We start from the raw sequence: 15,577 nt of genomic DNA, 5'->3' as shown, positions 1-15,577 counted from the left end.
AAAATCAGGTTGTCCTCACCTCTCACCTGATGTGAGGGGAGAGGGAAAGTGCCCTGAGCCCATCCTGGCCCCAGCAGCCGCTGCTTTGTCCTCCCACTGTGTCTCTCTGAGCACCACCTTCAGCACTCCTTAGGTGGTGAAAGACGTGATCAGATTCAACCCAGAGCTTGGAGATGGAGCTAGATGACCTTAGTCACGCTCTTGTCAATGATCCCCTGAGATATCTCTTTCCCTCTGTTTTTCTTCAAAAGAAAATTAAAAGGCTGATTTTAATTGATGGCATCTGTTCTGGTCAGTGGATTTATGGGACAGTTAGCTGTAAAGTTGATCTCAGGACTGGGAAGGAGGCAGGGATGGCAAGTGTCACCAGCCATCAGTGCATGGCCAATGCCAAAACCAGATCTGGGCAGCATTTTGAGGTGTGAGTCTCATTGGGCTCACTCAGATATGATGCTGAAGTGCATTGATTTTGGGTTTTTTCCCTCGAAAAGCAATTCTTAGGAACAGGTTTCTGACTGCACAGATGGACTGGAAGACCAGGTGAACTTCTATCCCACCCCATGCCCTGACTGCTGCTCATTCACCACCAGCCCACGGGGTCTGGGGAGAACCCAAAAAGCAGACCCAGTGTTTACTTCTGAGGGAGAATTAAAGCGTTGCCATGCCAACACCACAGACATCCTGAAGCAGGACCGACGTGAAAAACATCACGTTGGCACATCAACCGCTCAGTACGGTGGCACCTTCCAGAGAGCAGCCTTCCAGCCTTCCACACCACATGCGTTTCCAACTCGCTACGCGACTGCCGCCCACTCTCCCCTGCCTCCCTCTGGCTCCATTTCACAAGGCCTCTTCTCACTCTTTAGGAATTTTAACTAAACATGGGTGCATTGGGCCACCCTGGGGAAAGTTTTGGGTTTTAGAGTTTTCTGTGGCAGTGTCCGGGCAACTCGGTCGCTTGCCTACAGCACCTAGATGTTCCCTCTGCTATTATACTCGATGGTTTTTAACTACACTTCCTAGGCTGTTTTTATTTGAGTGCCTGTTCCTCCCCTTCTCCTCAGGGCTGGAATCACCTCCCTCCTTCACACACTCAGGATTTCTTCCTGCCCACCAGCACCGTTAGATGTTTGCAGAGGGCTGGTGTTCATCACCACTCCTGCTGCCCAACAAGCAGCTGCAATCCAGGCGGTGCCAGAGCTAAGGTCACATTTCAGCCCTAAATGAATCACCAGCGTTCTATAGTCATTGCCTGGGCTGGAAAGGAGGGCAGATCGACGAACCCAGCCTACAAGTGAACCTCTACATGAAGATTTGGCTACCTCCTACCTGCCTGTTTCAGCTGTTGGTCCTTCTAGGCCAAATTCTGTCTGCAAGAGCAAGCCACAGTGTGTTTCTAGCCATGACACAAGCTTATTTTATCTCCCTGTCTTTATTAGTAGCACCACCAGAGCAAAGCAGCCCCTGGTTCTGGGGTGATCTTTTTCGCTCTATGGAGATAATTTTACATCATTGACTTGATGGCCACCACTTCAGCTCTGTGGGAGTGCTGAGCCAAGCTGTGCTATTACTGCTGCAGCAAAGCAGGGTCCCCCAGGTCCCGCTGTGGGTCTCAAACCAACTTGGCTGGGATCTCTTTGAGTTTGACTCTCCCAAGAGGTGGAGCAAAGTCACGGATGTAGACTTATAAATAATCATATAGAATCATATAGAATGGTTACAGTTGGAAAAGACCTTCAAGATCATTCAGTCCAACCATCTATCCAGACTTACTAGTCCCAACACCAGGCCATATCACCAAGTGCAACGTGTACTCTTCTTTTAAACACCTCCAGGGATGGTGACTCAACCCCCTCCTTGGGTAGCCTGGTCCCATATCTGACAAGCCTTCAGTGAAGAAATTTTTCCTGCTACCCAACCCAGACTTCCCCTGACGCAACGTGATTCAGGCTGTTTCAGCTGGCACAAAGGGATACCATGAACTGTCTTCACAATCCAAAATTACTTTACTGGGATCATTTATTAGGGAATGATTCTGTATTTCCAGGAGCTCAAGGGATTGGGAGGTGGCAGGGGAGGAAAATACATTGGTGGGTTGTAGAAGACAGGGCTTATGGTTAGAGAGACTCCAGAGCTGCACCTAGCCACACACCACATCACTTCCTCTGTGATTCCTCTCTCTTTGCCATCTCCCCTTCCTCCTCCAGCCCCGCTTCCCAGCAGCAATTCCCAGTACCTTGGCCATCTCAGCCAGCAGCAAGAAGCCTCTCCTGACCGAGCCCACCATCTCCCCAGCAAAAAGGCCAGCTGTGACAACAAGTGTTTTACGTTTCCCACCTCTCAAGGAACACCCTGCCTTTTATTGTCTCACTGCTCAGAGCCTCGGATGACAGTAGCTGAAATGCACCTCGTGGAGCGACGACAAGGGAGGCGAGTGAGAGGGGTGGCTTTGGTCTTACTGGAAGACAGGGATGGATCTTTATGCCATAGCAAAGGATAGGGTGGAATATCTGTCCGGCGTGGTGAATCCAGCAGGCCCAGTAGGGCAGGAAGGGTTATACAGGCTGTGGATGTTGCATGCAGCAAGCAAGCTCACTGCCGCTGGACACCCAAATGCTGACCCCAGGCAAAAACCGGGGTGGTTGATCTTCCCTCTATCCCATTTTCCCTTTTCCCCCATTCCATCCTGCTCCTCTGCCAAGTGGCCCTGAGTCACGCTTCACGGTGGGTACGTTCCCATTGCTTAGGAGAGCAGACCAGCAAGGTCTGTGTCCCCAGAAGCCCAGGAACCTTGCGTCCATCCCCTCATGGGCCACCAGTTTGGGTTCCTCCCCTCATTAACCTCCCCCGCCCTCCCCAAAGTCATTAGCAGCTTTTTTTTTTTGCATTTCTTAGAGCTTGGCTTAGGGACAGGCGGTAGTAACCAGCTGCTCCAAACCGACACCTCCCTGGAATGAAGTAAAATCCTCAAATTCCTTGACAAGTAGAAAAAACCTTGCTTCACACCAACTTGTATGGGGCAGCATGCTTGCCTGGGCAGGCTCCTTGCCTCCAAACTGTGGACACTCCCAACCCCCTGCCTGGTTGCAGCTCTGGCATCTCACCCACATGGGATCGGCGCTGCAATTCCACGTGGCTCCCCGGGTCAGCATTGACCCGCCAAGGACGAGACATTCTGGTTGGATTCCTGAAGCTAGACCTCGGAGGTGGCCCTTCAAATGGAGAGACATAAATCCATCGCTCCCCTGCCCTTCCTGCATGATCAGATCCCTGACTTCCACATTCCTGGCTTTAAACCTGTGTTCCACCTTTGCTCCAGGCAGACTGAAAGGGAATCGGCTTGCTTTATTAATACATTTGCACTTTAGAGACCCGTTTAATCCAGAGGCTGCATGTCTCAGCCTGACTCTTCCCTGCCTGTTAATCTGATTATCAAGGTAAGGACTGTGTAGTGCCCCATGGGCTGGCCAGAGGGTCTGGAGTAGCCAGACAGATCGACCCCGTGGCCGTTATGCGCCATGAGATGTCAGGATACAAAACAAGGACCCAGGGGCTGCCCGGAACCTCCCATGAGCCAGGTACAACTGGGAGAAAACCCACTCCCCGGAGCAAGGAGCACAGACAGAAGTGAAATCCAGCACATGGACCATTTTGTTCTTAACCTGGGGACAGGTCCTGGTCAGTAGAGAGGGTCAGTGAGACCCGGAGCATCTGCTGCTTGTGATTTCTTGTGTCTTTTTAGTCCGTGTTTCCTACATGGATCTCCCTTTGGCTGTCAAAAGTGAAGGGATTTGGTCTGGGCTCTTCACCCTGTCCTTTGCTCCGCTCGGCTCGGTACTGGAGGTATAATTATGGGCAGGAGAAGAACACCACCACTGAGAGAAGATTTGGTCATTTCCTCTCAATAACAGCAGCCCAAATCATCTCAATCGCATTTATTAAGTAGGGAAGGGGTTTTTGGGGGTTCTTTTTGCTCTGAACATTGTCGGGATGCCATTCAGAGAGGATGCAGAGGCAGGTGCATCTCCCATGAGATCGGGCTGCGGGAAGCCATAATAGCCAAGTGATCCCTGGGGAGAACCTGCCCCATCCTTCCTGGATGCTTTATCAGGCTCAGAGATGCCGCATCCCCCGCTCCCCCTCCCAAGTTCTCTTCTCTTGGGGGCTTAAGTGATGAGTAGGGGAAAATCCCCCCACTCCACGATTTGCATTGGGAGCCCTCAGCTGAGGGCTGACTTTTAAACCAGCAAAGCTTCCCTTGCAAAGGGATGAACCGTGTAGCGTAATGCTCAACAAATCGCCTCTTTAATGGCTTCTCTTTGTAGGGAATTAATAACAAGAGCAGGGTAGCAGAAGTCACGCGCTTCTTTGCCAGATTAAAATGAATACTATTGCGTAGTGGCAACTTGCCGTGGAGGGTGACCAAGAGAAAGGAGCCAGTGGAAGACCATGGCTGGAGGGACCTGATTTCCTTCCCCTCTGTCTGCTGCTGGAGGAAGGAATACTGTTCCCCTCGACAAGGAGGGAACAGACGCTCTCAGCCCTCCCCAGCTGCTCTGCAGCTCACAGCGGTTGGTTGCAGGCTTGCCTGTACGCAGTCAGCACAAGGCTGTTGTAAGGCAGGAGTAATTCCTCCAGGACGAAACACCTTGGAGGAAACTAGGCTGGGGAGAATTTCATCTAACTCACAATCTACAAGGGGTCAGTGAAGTGGGGGACAGGTTGTCCAAGGAGGCTGTGATCTCCATCCTTGGAGGATTTTCGATCTGACTGGATAAAGCCCCAAGCAACCTGGTTTGACTGCAGAGCTGACCTGGCTGGAGGAGGAGGAGGTTGGGCTAGAAGCCTCCTGAGGTCCTTCCCAGCCCAGGTTATTGTATGGTCCACAGAACATTTGGCACCTTTTCCGTAGGAAGATAAAGGGACGCAACACATAGTGCAGCTCAGTACTCCATCCCTCATTCCTGGCCGTCCTGGTAACAGTTTCCCCCCTCCACACCCCCTACTAAAGCAGTGCTGACTTTCCCTCCTCAAATTAGGACTTCAGGCATTAAAAAAAAAAATAAAATAAAAAATGAAAATCCACATTTTGAATCTGTCTGCCACAGAGTATTTCTCAGCCACGGAGAATGATTTGTTTCTGTTTTCCTGGGCATAGGTTTTGAGCTGAGACAAGATACGTTGCCTTGCTGAGAGCTGAGTCACCGGGTAATCAACAGATTAATGTATTCGGTTCGAAAGCCATCAGCATTAGTTCTCGGCAAGCTCACAAGAACTCCATTATGGTGTCGTCTCTACGGTGGGGATGGAAATGTCTCCAGGATTTAGAGTTCCTGTGGGAAAAATCCCTAGACGCAAAGAAATCAAAACGCCCCTTTGTGATTGGGAGAAATAAGGTACCCCTTGATACCCTCACACTGCAGCAGGATTTTGGCATCCTCTCTAGCAAATGCTTTTATTATCAGCCCCCAGATAAGGAGTTTGGGGTATGTTGTACATCTGCCATTTGATAGCTACCTAAAAATAGTCATGATAAACTCAGCGCCATATCGGACTTTGCCTTTACCAGGTCTTTAATCTGAAATGATTTTATTCCCAGGGAAAACAAGTAATTTTACTTTCTCTGGGATGGGAGCAGGCAAAAAACCCCTACAACCCCAAACCGGCGGTCTTGGCTTCTGCTGGGCTGTGAGATTGTCAGCGTGGGCTCGGTCGGAGCCAGAAATGCAACAAGGAAAGGCGGAGGCTGGCAGGGGCACCTCACAGAGGAGCCACTGTTTAAAAATAGGGAGCTGGATGGAGTAAGGACAGAGCAGTGACTGTAAAAGGACAGGCTGGCTGAGGTGCGTGGCACAGGGAGGCTGCCAGACACGCCGCCGTTGTGCTGATAAGGCGCAGGGTAACGGCGCTGCCGTCCACAGGAGTAAAGCATCCCCTTGTCTGCAAGGCAGGCTGCTGCCTGGCCACACCTGAACAGGGACAGGCTAGTAAACACCCTGCAGAAGTCCAGTTAATCCAAAAAACTTTGCAGGAGAACGGCAGGGATCTGACGAGTGGCAAAGCACTTCTTGCAGCCTGTGTACCTGGCATATGTGTGGCACACACACACATGTTCTTGCTGCTCCCCCAAACCCATCAGACCCCTAGACAACAGCCTTTTCCTTTGGTCAGCGCCAAAGCACGAGGATCTGCAGCTGTGGTGGCACAGAGGTCCCCAGGGCTGCGTTTCCTGGTGTAGACATACAAACATTGCGTCTCGTACACAGTGGTGCACAGACAACGGGCGCACAAGGTGGGGTGTAAGTCTTCCTCCCCCCTCCAAAGCCCTCAGACTGTGCAAACACCTCCGAGTTGTGCTCTGGAGTCTCCAGGCGCTCAGCTCTCTCTACCCAAGCCGCGGTGACTTGAACTTACCCGTCGTTCCTTATCACCGTATTCGATGCCCAAGGTATCCATAGCACGTACAATGGCTGCCAGGGACTGTATAGTGTTGCTGTAGACCACCGGCTTGTACTGCTTCACGTCTTCTCCAGAGAAGCCATCCTCATGGATGATCCTGAAGAAAATGCAAAGGACAAAAACCTCTTGAGAATGTAATTTCCATGGGGGAGACATTCAGAAGAGAGCTGTGCTCTTCTGAAGAGCACATCTGCTAGCTCAATGCACTCAGTTCAGTCAGCATTTCCTTTTAAACCTTTCTTCTTGTTCACCAGGAGTGTGTCTGAGCCTGGTGCCTGGAATTAGCATCCCTTTTCCTCTCTCTCAAGGCTTCATGCAGGGTTGGCGCATACAGCACTCCCCTCCCAACCCATCCGGGAACACCAGAGCCTGGGGGGCCTCATGTCTGCAAGCTTGCTGGTCACAGAACGACATTATCATTCCCCTCAAGGTCTAAGGAATTCTGTCAAATGTTTCCAATGACCATAAAATCAGATTTTAACCCCTGAAACAAACGGTAAAGCCACACCCCACCCCCCCACCCCGTTCCTATCCAGTCCTTCCACTAGTGATTCCCGGGGTGCCTTACAAAAGACACCAGTATCACAGCCCTCCTGTTTGCATGGGCCCACAGGTGTGGGTGACTTAGTTGTGTAGCACCCCAGGCACTCACAACCCGTCCCCTCTCCTTCCCCCCCCCCCCCGCCTCTGACACCAGTGCTGGCAGCTTGTCTGCCTAGAGCCTCCTTATGTTATCCCTTCCCAAAGCAGGGTGGGAGAGAGACCCGTGGTGCTCAGCTCCGCGCGCTGGACACCCTGTGCTTTAGACTCCATTAAACTCTGCAGAGTTTAATACCGAGCTCGCTACGTGATGAAGCGAGTTCTCACCGGCCCTTGCTCAGGTCAGAAGGCTGACCCCTGTAATTTCTTCATCTCTAAGGAGCTCAAGAACTAAGCCCAGTGTGCCTAGCAAACAGCCAGGATTTGCAAAGCTAATTGTGTTTGACAATAATTCTTCCCGGAGAAGACAGAAGTTATGATCCTGTCTCTTAAATATGGGCAGAGAGGATGATCTGCTCAGCTGAGATGAGGTCCATCCTTCCTCATCCTCAGATCTCACTGGATGGCACACAGTCCTTCAGTCACCGATCCGGTCACCGATCCAACCCAGCATCCTGCCTGCAGCAGGATCTTTGTTTCCTTGTTTTTATTTCCCTAAATCAGATCCACACAAACTAAGGTCCTGAGCACCACCAGACCTGCCCCAACGCCCCGACTCCTGGAAAACTACGACTGCGGTTAGAGGCAGATAATGATGGGTAGTGCTGCATTCCTGGTGTCCAGGAAATGTTTAAGCTACTGATCCAAGGAACCAGGCAGAGCCCCCTGCACAGGGAGCCCAGCCCTGGGAAAGGGAATTGGAACAGCATGGGGCGGCTGCTGCTGTGTCCTGTCGAGGCTGAGACGAGCAGAGGAGGATGAAAACTTTCTTGGCTTAGCAAATCTGGACTTGCTGATGTGACAAAACTTTTCCTACAGCTAGTTTTTGGTTTGATGAAAGGTTACAGGCAATAGCAGACCTCTTACTCCACAGCTTTTAGTTTGAGTGAATCCAGGTTGGAGGAGCAACATCGGAGTAATGGAGAGGGAGGAAAGCCAGCAGAGCAGAGCGTCGGCACTGGATCTCACGGATCATTTACTGTTACTCAGAGAAGTTGCTGAACTTCAGGGAAATGTGTTCTTTGTCAAAAGTCGCTGTCAAGCCCAAAAAGTTACAGCTGGCACCAAGCACAAGGATCTGCATCAATCCTGTTGGGATTCAAGTTGGCCATACAGTGCCAGCTCCCCCCCAGCTACAGGCACGGCAGAGTGGGGCTCCATCGGGAAGGCAGGCAGGCTGATAGCAAAAGCATGATGGGCTGGACTTTGGGGCAGAGGGGACTAAACATTGGTTGTGGGGCATCCAAGAGAAGGGAACATAGGAGGGGGATGTGGAGGGGGGTGGAGAGGAAGGGGCATCAGCTGGGGATGTGATACGGCAGGAAGAGGGCTGAGCAGTGGTATGGGAAAGGGCTTTTGTCTTCTCTGGAGGTCAAACCAGCACTGGCTTTGCACTGGGAAGTTGTTGCCTGACATTTTCACTCTGTGTTTCTAAACACGACGGGGCACTAAGCTCCCTATCAAGTAGCAGGGCTCCTTGTGCTGAAGGAGCAGAATTAAGTGATGGGGTGGCCGCAGTATCCCCCTGGGAACAGACTGGCATCTTTCAAAGAGCAGATACCCAGAGTTATTTTTAAAGGGGGCAGGAAAGAGCATGGAGATAAAACCCACCCCACCTGTAGTGTCACACCTCCCTGGGAAGGCAGCCATGGCAACTGAACACAGTGCCACAGGTGCTGGTGTTGGAGTTTTGTTGTAGGAAGTTCCTCCAGGTGACTTAATTGCACCGCTAGCACATCACCTGATACTGGAGCAAGCAAATCCCCGCTGACGAGCCTACTAGGACACCATGAACTGGTTTACTGTCCTATATGCTCTTGCTCGCCTTGGTCATCTGATGGCTGAACTCCTGTGGCAGCTCTTTCCATAGCCTTTTGGTAACATTGGTGCTGGTCTGGGATGCACCTTCCTCCTCACCCACTATCGCGCTTGTTTTACTGCCTAGAGGACATCTAAAGCCCCAACAGCTCTCCTGGCAGGGACATGGTTATGGGAGAGGGCTCTAGCTGGCTTGTGGGTCCCAGGACACAAGAACAAGGAACAGCAACCTGGCACAGGTTGGCCAGAGAGCTGGTGGAGGCCCCATCCCTGGAGATATTCAAGGTTGGGCTTGATGGAGCTCCAAGCGACCTGATCCAGTGACGATGTCCCTACTCACTGCAGGGGGGTTGTATTAGGTGGCCTCTAAAGGTCCCTTCCAACCTAATGCAGTCTATGACTATATGATCCCATGATTCTAATGGGGTCTGGATGGCATAGTGAGCCCCACCATTAAAAATGGAAAGCACGTGGGAACTCACAGCCGTGAGCAGTGTGGCAAGGCTGGGAAGTCCGGAAATGTCCCTGCAGGCTGGGCTAGTCCTTCAGCAGCTGTACAGAGCTAGTCCTAGAGCAAACCTACAGGAAGGGAGGGCTTTCAGCACTGAAACCAGGAATCGTCTCTTCTCTAAGCAGTTTGCATTCCTTCCCATGTCAGAAATGTGAAGGGAACACCAGAGCCGGGTCTCTCCAGGGCAAAAGAAGAGATGGGATTTAAGAGGATCCCCAGGGGTGGTGGAGCAGGGGGGAGATGATGCTGTAATTTTTAAAAGTGATCCCGAGCAATTAAAAAGCCCTTTCATTCACCAAGCAACTAATGAAACACTCTGCTCTGAAGGGAATGGGAACCCTCTACTGCTCCCAGCAAGCCCAGTACGTCCACACGCTGGGTGATCAGACATTAACAGACAGGTGTTTGATGGGGAAAAATGGTTCCAATCTTCTGCCACCCACCCCCACCCCCCCCCCCCCCCCCCCCAGCAAGTCATTAATCCCAGAGAAGTGCCCGATGCCTCAGTGATTGCTGCTTAACTGCCAACAGAAGGGAAGGCTGGGAAACAGGGGGTGCATTCTGCGAGCGGCTCGCTTTGGCTTACGTCACCACACACCACCCCAGCCCTTGTCACAGACAGTGGCTCCAGCACGGCAGGGCTGGATCCCAGACGGGGCTGATCCAAGTCCCCATAGTCACTCTGGGAGGGTGCTGGTCCTTCATCCAACCTGAAAACCTCCTGGAGCAGAGACTCCCACTCTAGAGTAGGCAGTAGACTCAGTCTAGAGTAGACTAGACTTGGTCCTTGCTTCTCTAACCTGCCAAGATCATTTTAAGCTCCAAGGCTTATCCTCTACCTCTCCCAGCCCCACGTCACTGCTGCGGGCAATTACATATTTTCATCCAGTCCACTGATGGAAATCTTGAAGAAAATCAACCCCTGCCAGACCCTGCAGGGTCCTGGGTGACAACAGGGGCCTCCATGCTGGCCATGAGCCACCGGGAATGGGACTCTTTGGGGACGAGTTGTGCTACTCAGCCATTTCTGTGCAAGGTCGGAAGCAGTTTTACTTAGAGCAGCTTTTTTCAGGTCACTTTGTGAAAGTCAAGTGGGTCCATGTCAAACCCTTCCCAAAATCTAGATACAGCACCAACTACTCCCCTCCTTCTGCCGAGCAATCAAAAGAGATGAGCTCAGCGTGCCTCGTTTCTGCATAATCCGTGCTGGATGTCACTCATCCCCCTTTTTATCTCCTAGGTGCTTGCAAATTATTTGATTGATAGTTCAATTCTCTTGAAACCTTCTAGAAGATGACTGGTCTATAATTCTTACTCCTCTTTTCTCCCTCTATATTTAGAGATAGACACCATGTTTACATTTTTTCCCTGCCTTCTGGTACCTCACCTGCCCTCCGAGAGCTCTCAAGGAGAAGCATTCTGAGATGGTGCCGGCAGAGCCTGTAAGTGTGTAGTAAGAGGTACTACTTCTTATACCCCTTGTTGTGAGAGGTTGCCTAAATGTGGGTGGTCTGAGGATATTAAACTTGCCCTTCCTGTGCTGGAAGTATGCCTTTCCCTTCCCTTCCCTTCCCTTCCCTTCCCTTCCCTTCCCTTCCCTTCCCTTCCCTTCCCTTCCCTTCCCTTCCCTTCCCTTCCCTCTTCCCTCTTCCCTCTTCCCTCTTCCCTCTTCCCTCTTCCCCCTCCCCCCTTTCCTCTTCCTTCTTCCCTTCCCTCTTCCCTTCCCTTCCTTCTTCCCTTTACCCTTCCCTCTTCCCTTTACCCTTCCCTACCCTTTACCCTTCCCATCCATACCTCCCATCCATCCATATGAGTTTATAACTCATAAACCTCTATGTTTATCTATAGACTGATCCAAAGCAGATCACACGTGGAACATTTTGGAACACACACATACAATCTATTTTTGCTCAGCAAACTTTTCGGATTATTTCCCCCCTGCCTTCTTCCCCTCTTTTTCCTTTCAAACATAGTTGCTACTGGTTCATACTGGGATGAAGCAGGTTATTCTGGTGATACTGGGCAGAGCCCAAGTCAAAAAGAAAAAGTCCAAGAAATATTGATGGAGTCCCGGGATAAACTCCTGGTTGGTGGGGGGTGGGGGAGACAGGGAAGGAGGAATCTCTGTACTGGAGGAAATACCTTTGGGTCACTGAAAACCAAATTCTTAATACCAAAGTATTTCTTGCAGGCGGAGCCGTTATGCTGACTGACCGGCTGGGTCGTGTTAAGGCAAAAAATAAGCAAATCCATCAGGGGATTGAAATGCTGCCAAAATCCACGGTCCTGGAAACGGTCGAGCTTATTCAAATCCATTGCAAAAGATCTGTGGATGTGGACAGGGCAGAAGCATTCCTGCTCTCCAGAGGCTCTAAAGCTCCCTGAAAACCTCTGATTCCAGCTTGTTTTCCGTTGCGTAGAAAACAGATGCAGAATATTTCTTGTCTCCAGCTTAATCCAGCCCCAAACCAGAAAGAAGCACCCTAAAGAAAACTCCCGGTGTGGCGCTGTGTCCCCGCAGCCCCGTGGCTTTTTGGGAAGCAGCTCCTGAGTCTTTGCTTAATCGTTATTATTTTTTAATTGAGTTCTACACCTGACACTTCTTTTTGGCTTGGGGCTGTCAAGGAGCGATCCCCATTCTGTATCCCAGAGATGGGCCATGAGTCCTTGGTTGTGGAGGTGGGGGTCTGGGTTGGGCTTTGTCAGCACTGCTTCAGTGTTTGCCTTTTCCATCAGGAAGCAGCAGAGCGAGATACTCCGGGTTTAAGTATGTGTATAAAATAAGTTTAAGAGCCTGAATGCTCTGCTGAAGAAATCGGAATCTTCCTCTGCGATGTCACGGCAGCAGCCAGGAAAGCATCCTGCTGCTTCCTTGGGAGGGCAGGTACGAGCATACTGAGCCCTACTGGAGTTGTCAGATGGACCCGTGGGTCACCACAGTCAGCCAGACCCGTGGGTCACCGTAGCAGCCAGACCCATGGGGTCCCCAGAGCAGCTGGACCCGTGGGTCACTGGAAGTGCTGGACCCATGGCATCCCCAGTGCAGCCAGACCCCATGGGTCACCCACTGAGTCACCAACAGGCAGACATTCCTGCAGACATCCTGGTGCTAACGAGTGTGCAAATAAGCTCCTCGCCCGAAGGTCAGGCTCCCTGGTGCACACACACTGATGCACAGCATGCTGACCACACGCACTGACACACGCTGATGCACAGCACACTGATGCCCACACCAATGCACACTGATGAACACAGTTATGCACACAGTGACGCACACACAGTGATGCAGACACACTGATGCACGCACACTGATGCACGCACACTGATGCATGCACAGTGATGCACACACACTGATGCACACACACTGATGCACGCACACTGATGCACACACACTGATGCACACACATTGATGCACACACACTGATGCACGCACACTGATGCATGCACACTGATGCATGCACATTGATGCATGCACACTTATGCACATACTGATGCACGCTGATGCACAGCATGCTGATGGACACACAGATGCATGCACACTGATATACACACTGATGCACACCTGCTGATGCATGGCACAGTGATGCATGGCACACTGATGCATGTGCACTGATGCATGCACATTGATGCATGCACACTTATGCACATACTGATGCACGCTGATGCACAGCATGCTGATGGACACACAGATGCATGCACACTGATATACACACTGATGCACACCTGCTGATGCATGGCACAGTGATGCATGGCACACTGATGCATGTGCACTGATGCACACACACTGATGCACGCTGATGCACAGCATGCTGATGCACAGTGATGCACACACACTGATGGGCACACACGGAGATGCACACATGCTGAGGCATACACACTGATGGGCACACACTGAGGACCAGCCCCCACCCCCCAATCCCCTTCCTAGTGCTGGCTCAGTACCAGACCCAAACCTCAGAGCCCCGCCCTGAAGCATGGAGAGCAGGGATGGAGGCACAGGGATGGGGGCAGTCGGGATTGGCGTGGGGCAGGGAGTGATAAAATATTCCCACTTGCTGCCCCAAATCAGCTGCTGCTGCTCCCAAAAAGCAGCTCTGCCCCGATGGGAAGCCAGACCGACCCCCCCATCCCACGCGGAGCAGGGACAGGGTTTTACGCAATGTCAGGCCATTGGCATAGTTTGCTTTTACTAAAACTTGTGGTTGTGTAACTTTGATAACGTGCCCTCTCCTGGGGCCTTGGATATCAAGAGCAAACCTTGAACACCCGACATGCTCCTAATCAGCTGGAATACACATCCTGCTCGGCTCCGAAAGGACTGCAAAGAAATGCAGTCGAAACCCAATTAGGTCAGGATTCTTCCCGATTCTGATCAGGCAGCCAGATCACACCGATTCCAGCAGCAGCCTCTGTGCTCCCTGAGACTGCATTTCTCCCGTGGAAGAAACCTCAGAGCCAAACGGGTTTTGAACAGCATCAGTGGAGGCCGACAGCTGCATTCTTCTCTGTGCATTCCCAAAGAATCATAATGAATAATAAATAATAATCATTCAGTGATTATTAACCCAGGAAAAAGGGTTCCTGCGCTGAGCGACTTCTCTCCCGGTCCCACTCAACGTGCTACGTGGTCAGTGTACTTTGCCCACGCTCTGCCTGAGCCTGATGTGATCCCCTGGGGAAAGGAAAACAAAACCCACCCAAAAACCCAACAAAAACCCCCCAAAATCCACTGGGCCGGTGATGACCCACATGAGAGAATTCTCATTAATTCCTCAGTAACGTTACATAAGGTCATTTTGTTGAATTAAAATTATTGGGATTAATCCTCTTAAATGTTCTCTTCGATGCAAGGGGGATCCAACTGCAGCTGGATCATCCCGCAGCTGGTTCTAGAAAGTCAAAACAGTGTTTTAAAGCCCCACTAATGGTTTTGTTAAATTCATCCCCTGGACAAGGACACAAAGCAGCTTTTTATGGCTTTTTTAGATCACTTACAACTTCTGTAAGCTGTCATTAACTATCATCAAAGCCTGAAAAATGAGGCAAACGGGTTCAATGCCAGTTTTACTGCCCAAACCTAAATCATATTTTTGGTTTCCCATCTGCCTCATCTGAAGTGTTTTGATAGCTGGAAGGTGACTTTGCCTTTCAAAACCTTTTCAGATGTTGCTTTCCAGAACCAAGTATTCTGGGAACAACAGAGGAAACCTGGCTTCCAAAGTCATCCTCCCATACAGTATAGAATGGTCCGGATCACAGAGCTCCAACCCCCCTGCCACCGGCAGGGCCACCAACCTCCAGGCCTGGAGCTACACAAGGTTGCCCAGGGCCCCATCCAACCTGGCCTTGAAGACCCCCAGGGATAGGGCACCCACCCCCTCTCTGGGCAGCCTCTTCCAGCCCCTCACCACTCTCTCTGTAAAGAACTTCCCCCAATTATGTCCTCTAACCCTTCCCTCCTTCAGCTTCACTCCATCCTCCTTGTCCTGTCAGTCTCTGCCCTTTAAAAAGCTGATTCCCTGCTGTTCCTCTGCTCCCTTCAGGGACCCCCTGCAACCTTCTCTTCTCTAGGCTGAACAAGCCCAGCTCCCTCAGCCCCTCTTTGTAGGGGAGCTGCTCCAGCCTTCTGATCACCTTCATGACCTCCTCTGAACCCTCTCCAGCAGTTCCACGTCTTCCTTGGATGTGTCATACCCCCATATAAAAAGCCACTGGGATGCAGAGTTGCTTCTCCCCTGTCTCAAGCTGTATTTTTCTGTGTGTCCTGGCTGTACTGCCGCTCACTGGGAATTGTGTGCTGTCATGAAACCACTCAGCAGAAATCAAAGGGATGCTTTAAAGCAGCTTTGCTTTTTTTGGGCTAGCAAATCTAGCAGCAACTGTCTTTCCAAAGCGTTAATTGATGTGTTTGATTAGCTCTGGTAGCAGATGGGTTGGGGTTTTGTTTTTTTCCCCAGTTCTTCTGATGTTTTAACATGTTAAGCTGAGGAGGAGTCAATTCTGGAAAGAGTGATGACACCGTTCTTTGTGTCCTGTCCATCTTCCCTAGTGTGGTTACAGCTCTGGGGCTGCACCTCGGAGCAGTGCGCT

General features: G+C 51.1%; 1 protein-coding gene across 2 annotated transcripts in view; it reads right to left on the bottom strand.

Annotated features, from left to right (window-relative positions):
* The window catches only part of GNAO1 (G protein subunit alpha o1), a gene marked incomplete at both ends in the record, with an annotated part of 134,699 nt that overhangs the window by 76,624 nt on the left and 42,498 nt on the right, over positions 1-15,577 (bottom strand). For both annotated transcript variants that reach the window (XM_084270030.1, XM_084270029.1), the window contains one exon: positions 6,415-6,556. In XM_084270030.1, coding sequence (XP_084126156.1) covers positions 6,415-6,556 — 142 coding nt within the window. The remainder of the gene's footprint in view (positions 1-6,414; positions 6,557-15,577) is intronic.

Source organism: Gallinula chloropus (assembly GCF_964237585.1).
Source record: "Gallinula chloropus genome assembly, chromosome: 13".
Lineage (NCBI taxonomy): Eukaryota > Metazoa > Chordata > Aves > Gruiformes > Rallidae > Gallinula > Gallinula chloropus.
Note: the sequence above shows the minus strand (reverse complement) of the source record. Positions and strands in the feature narration are given on the sequence as shown.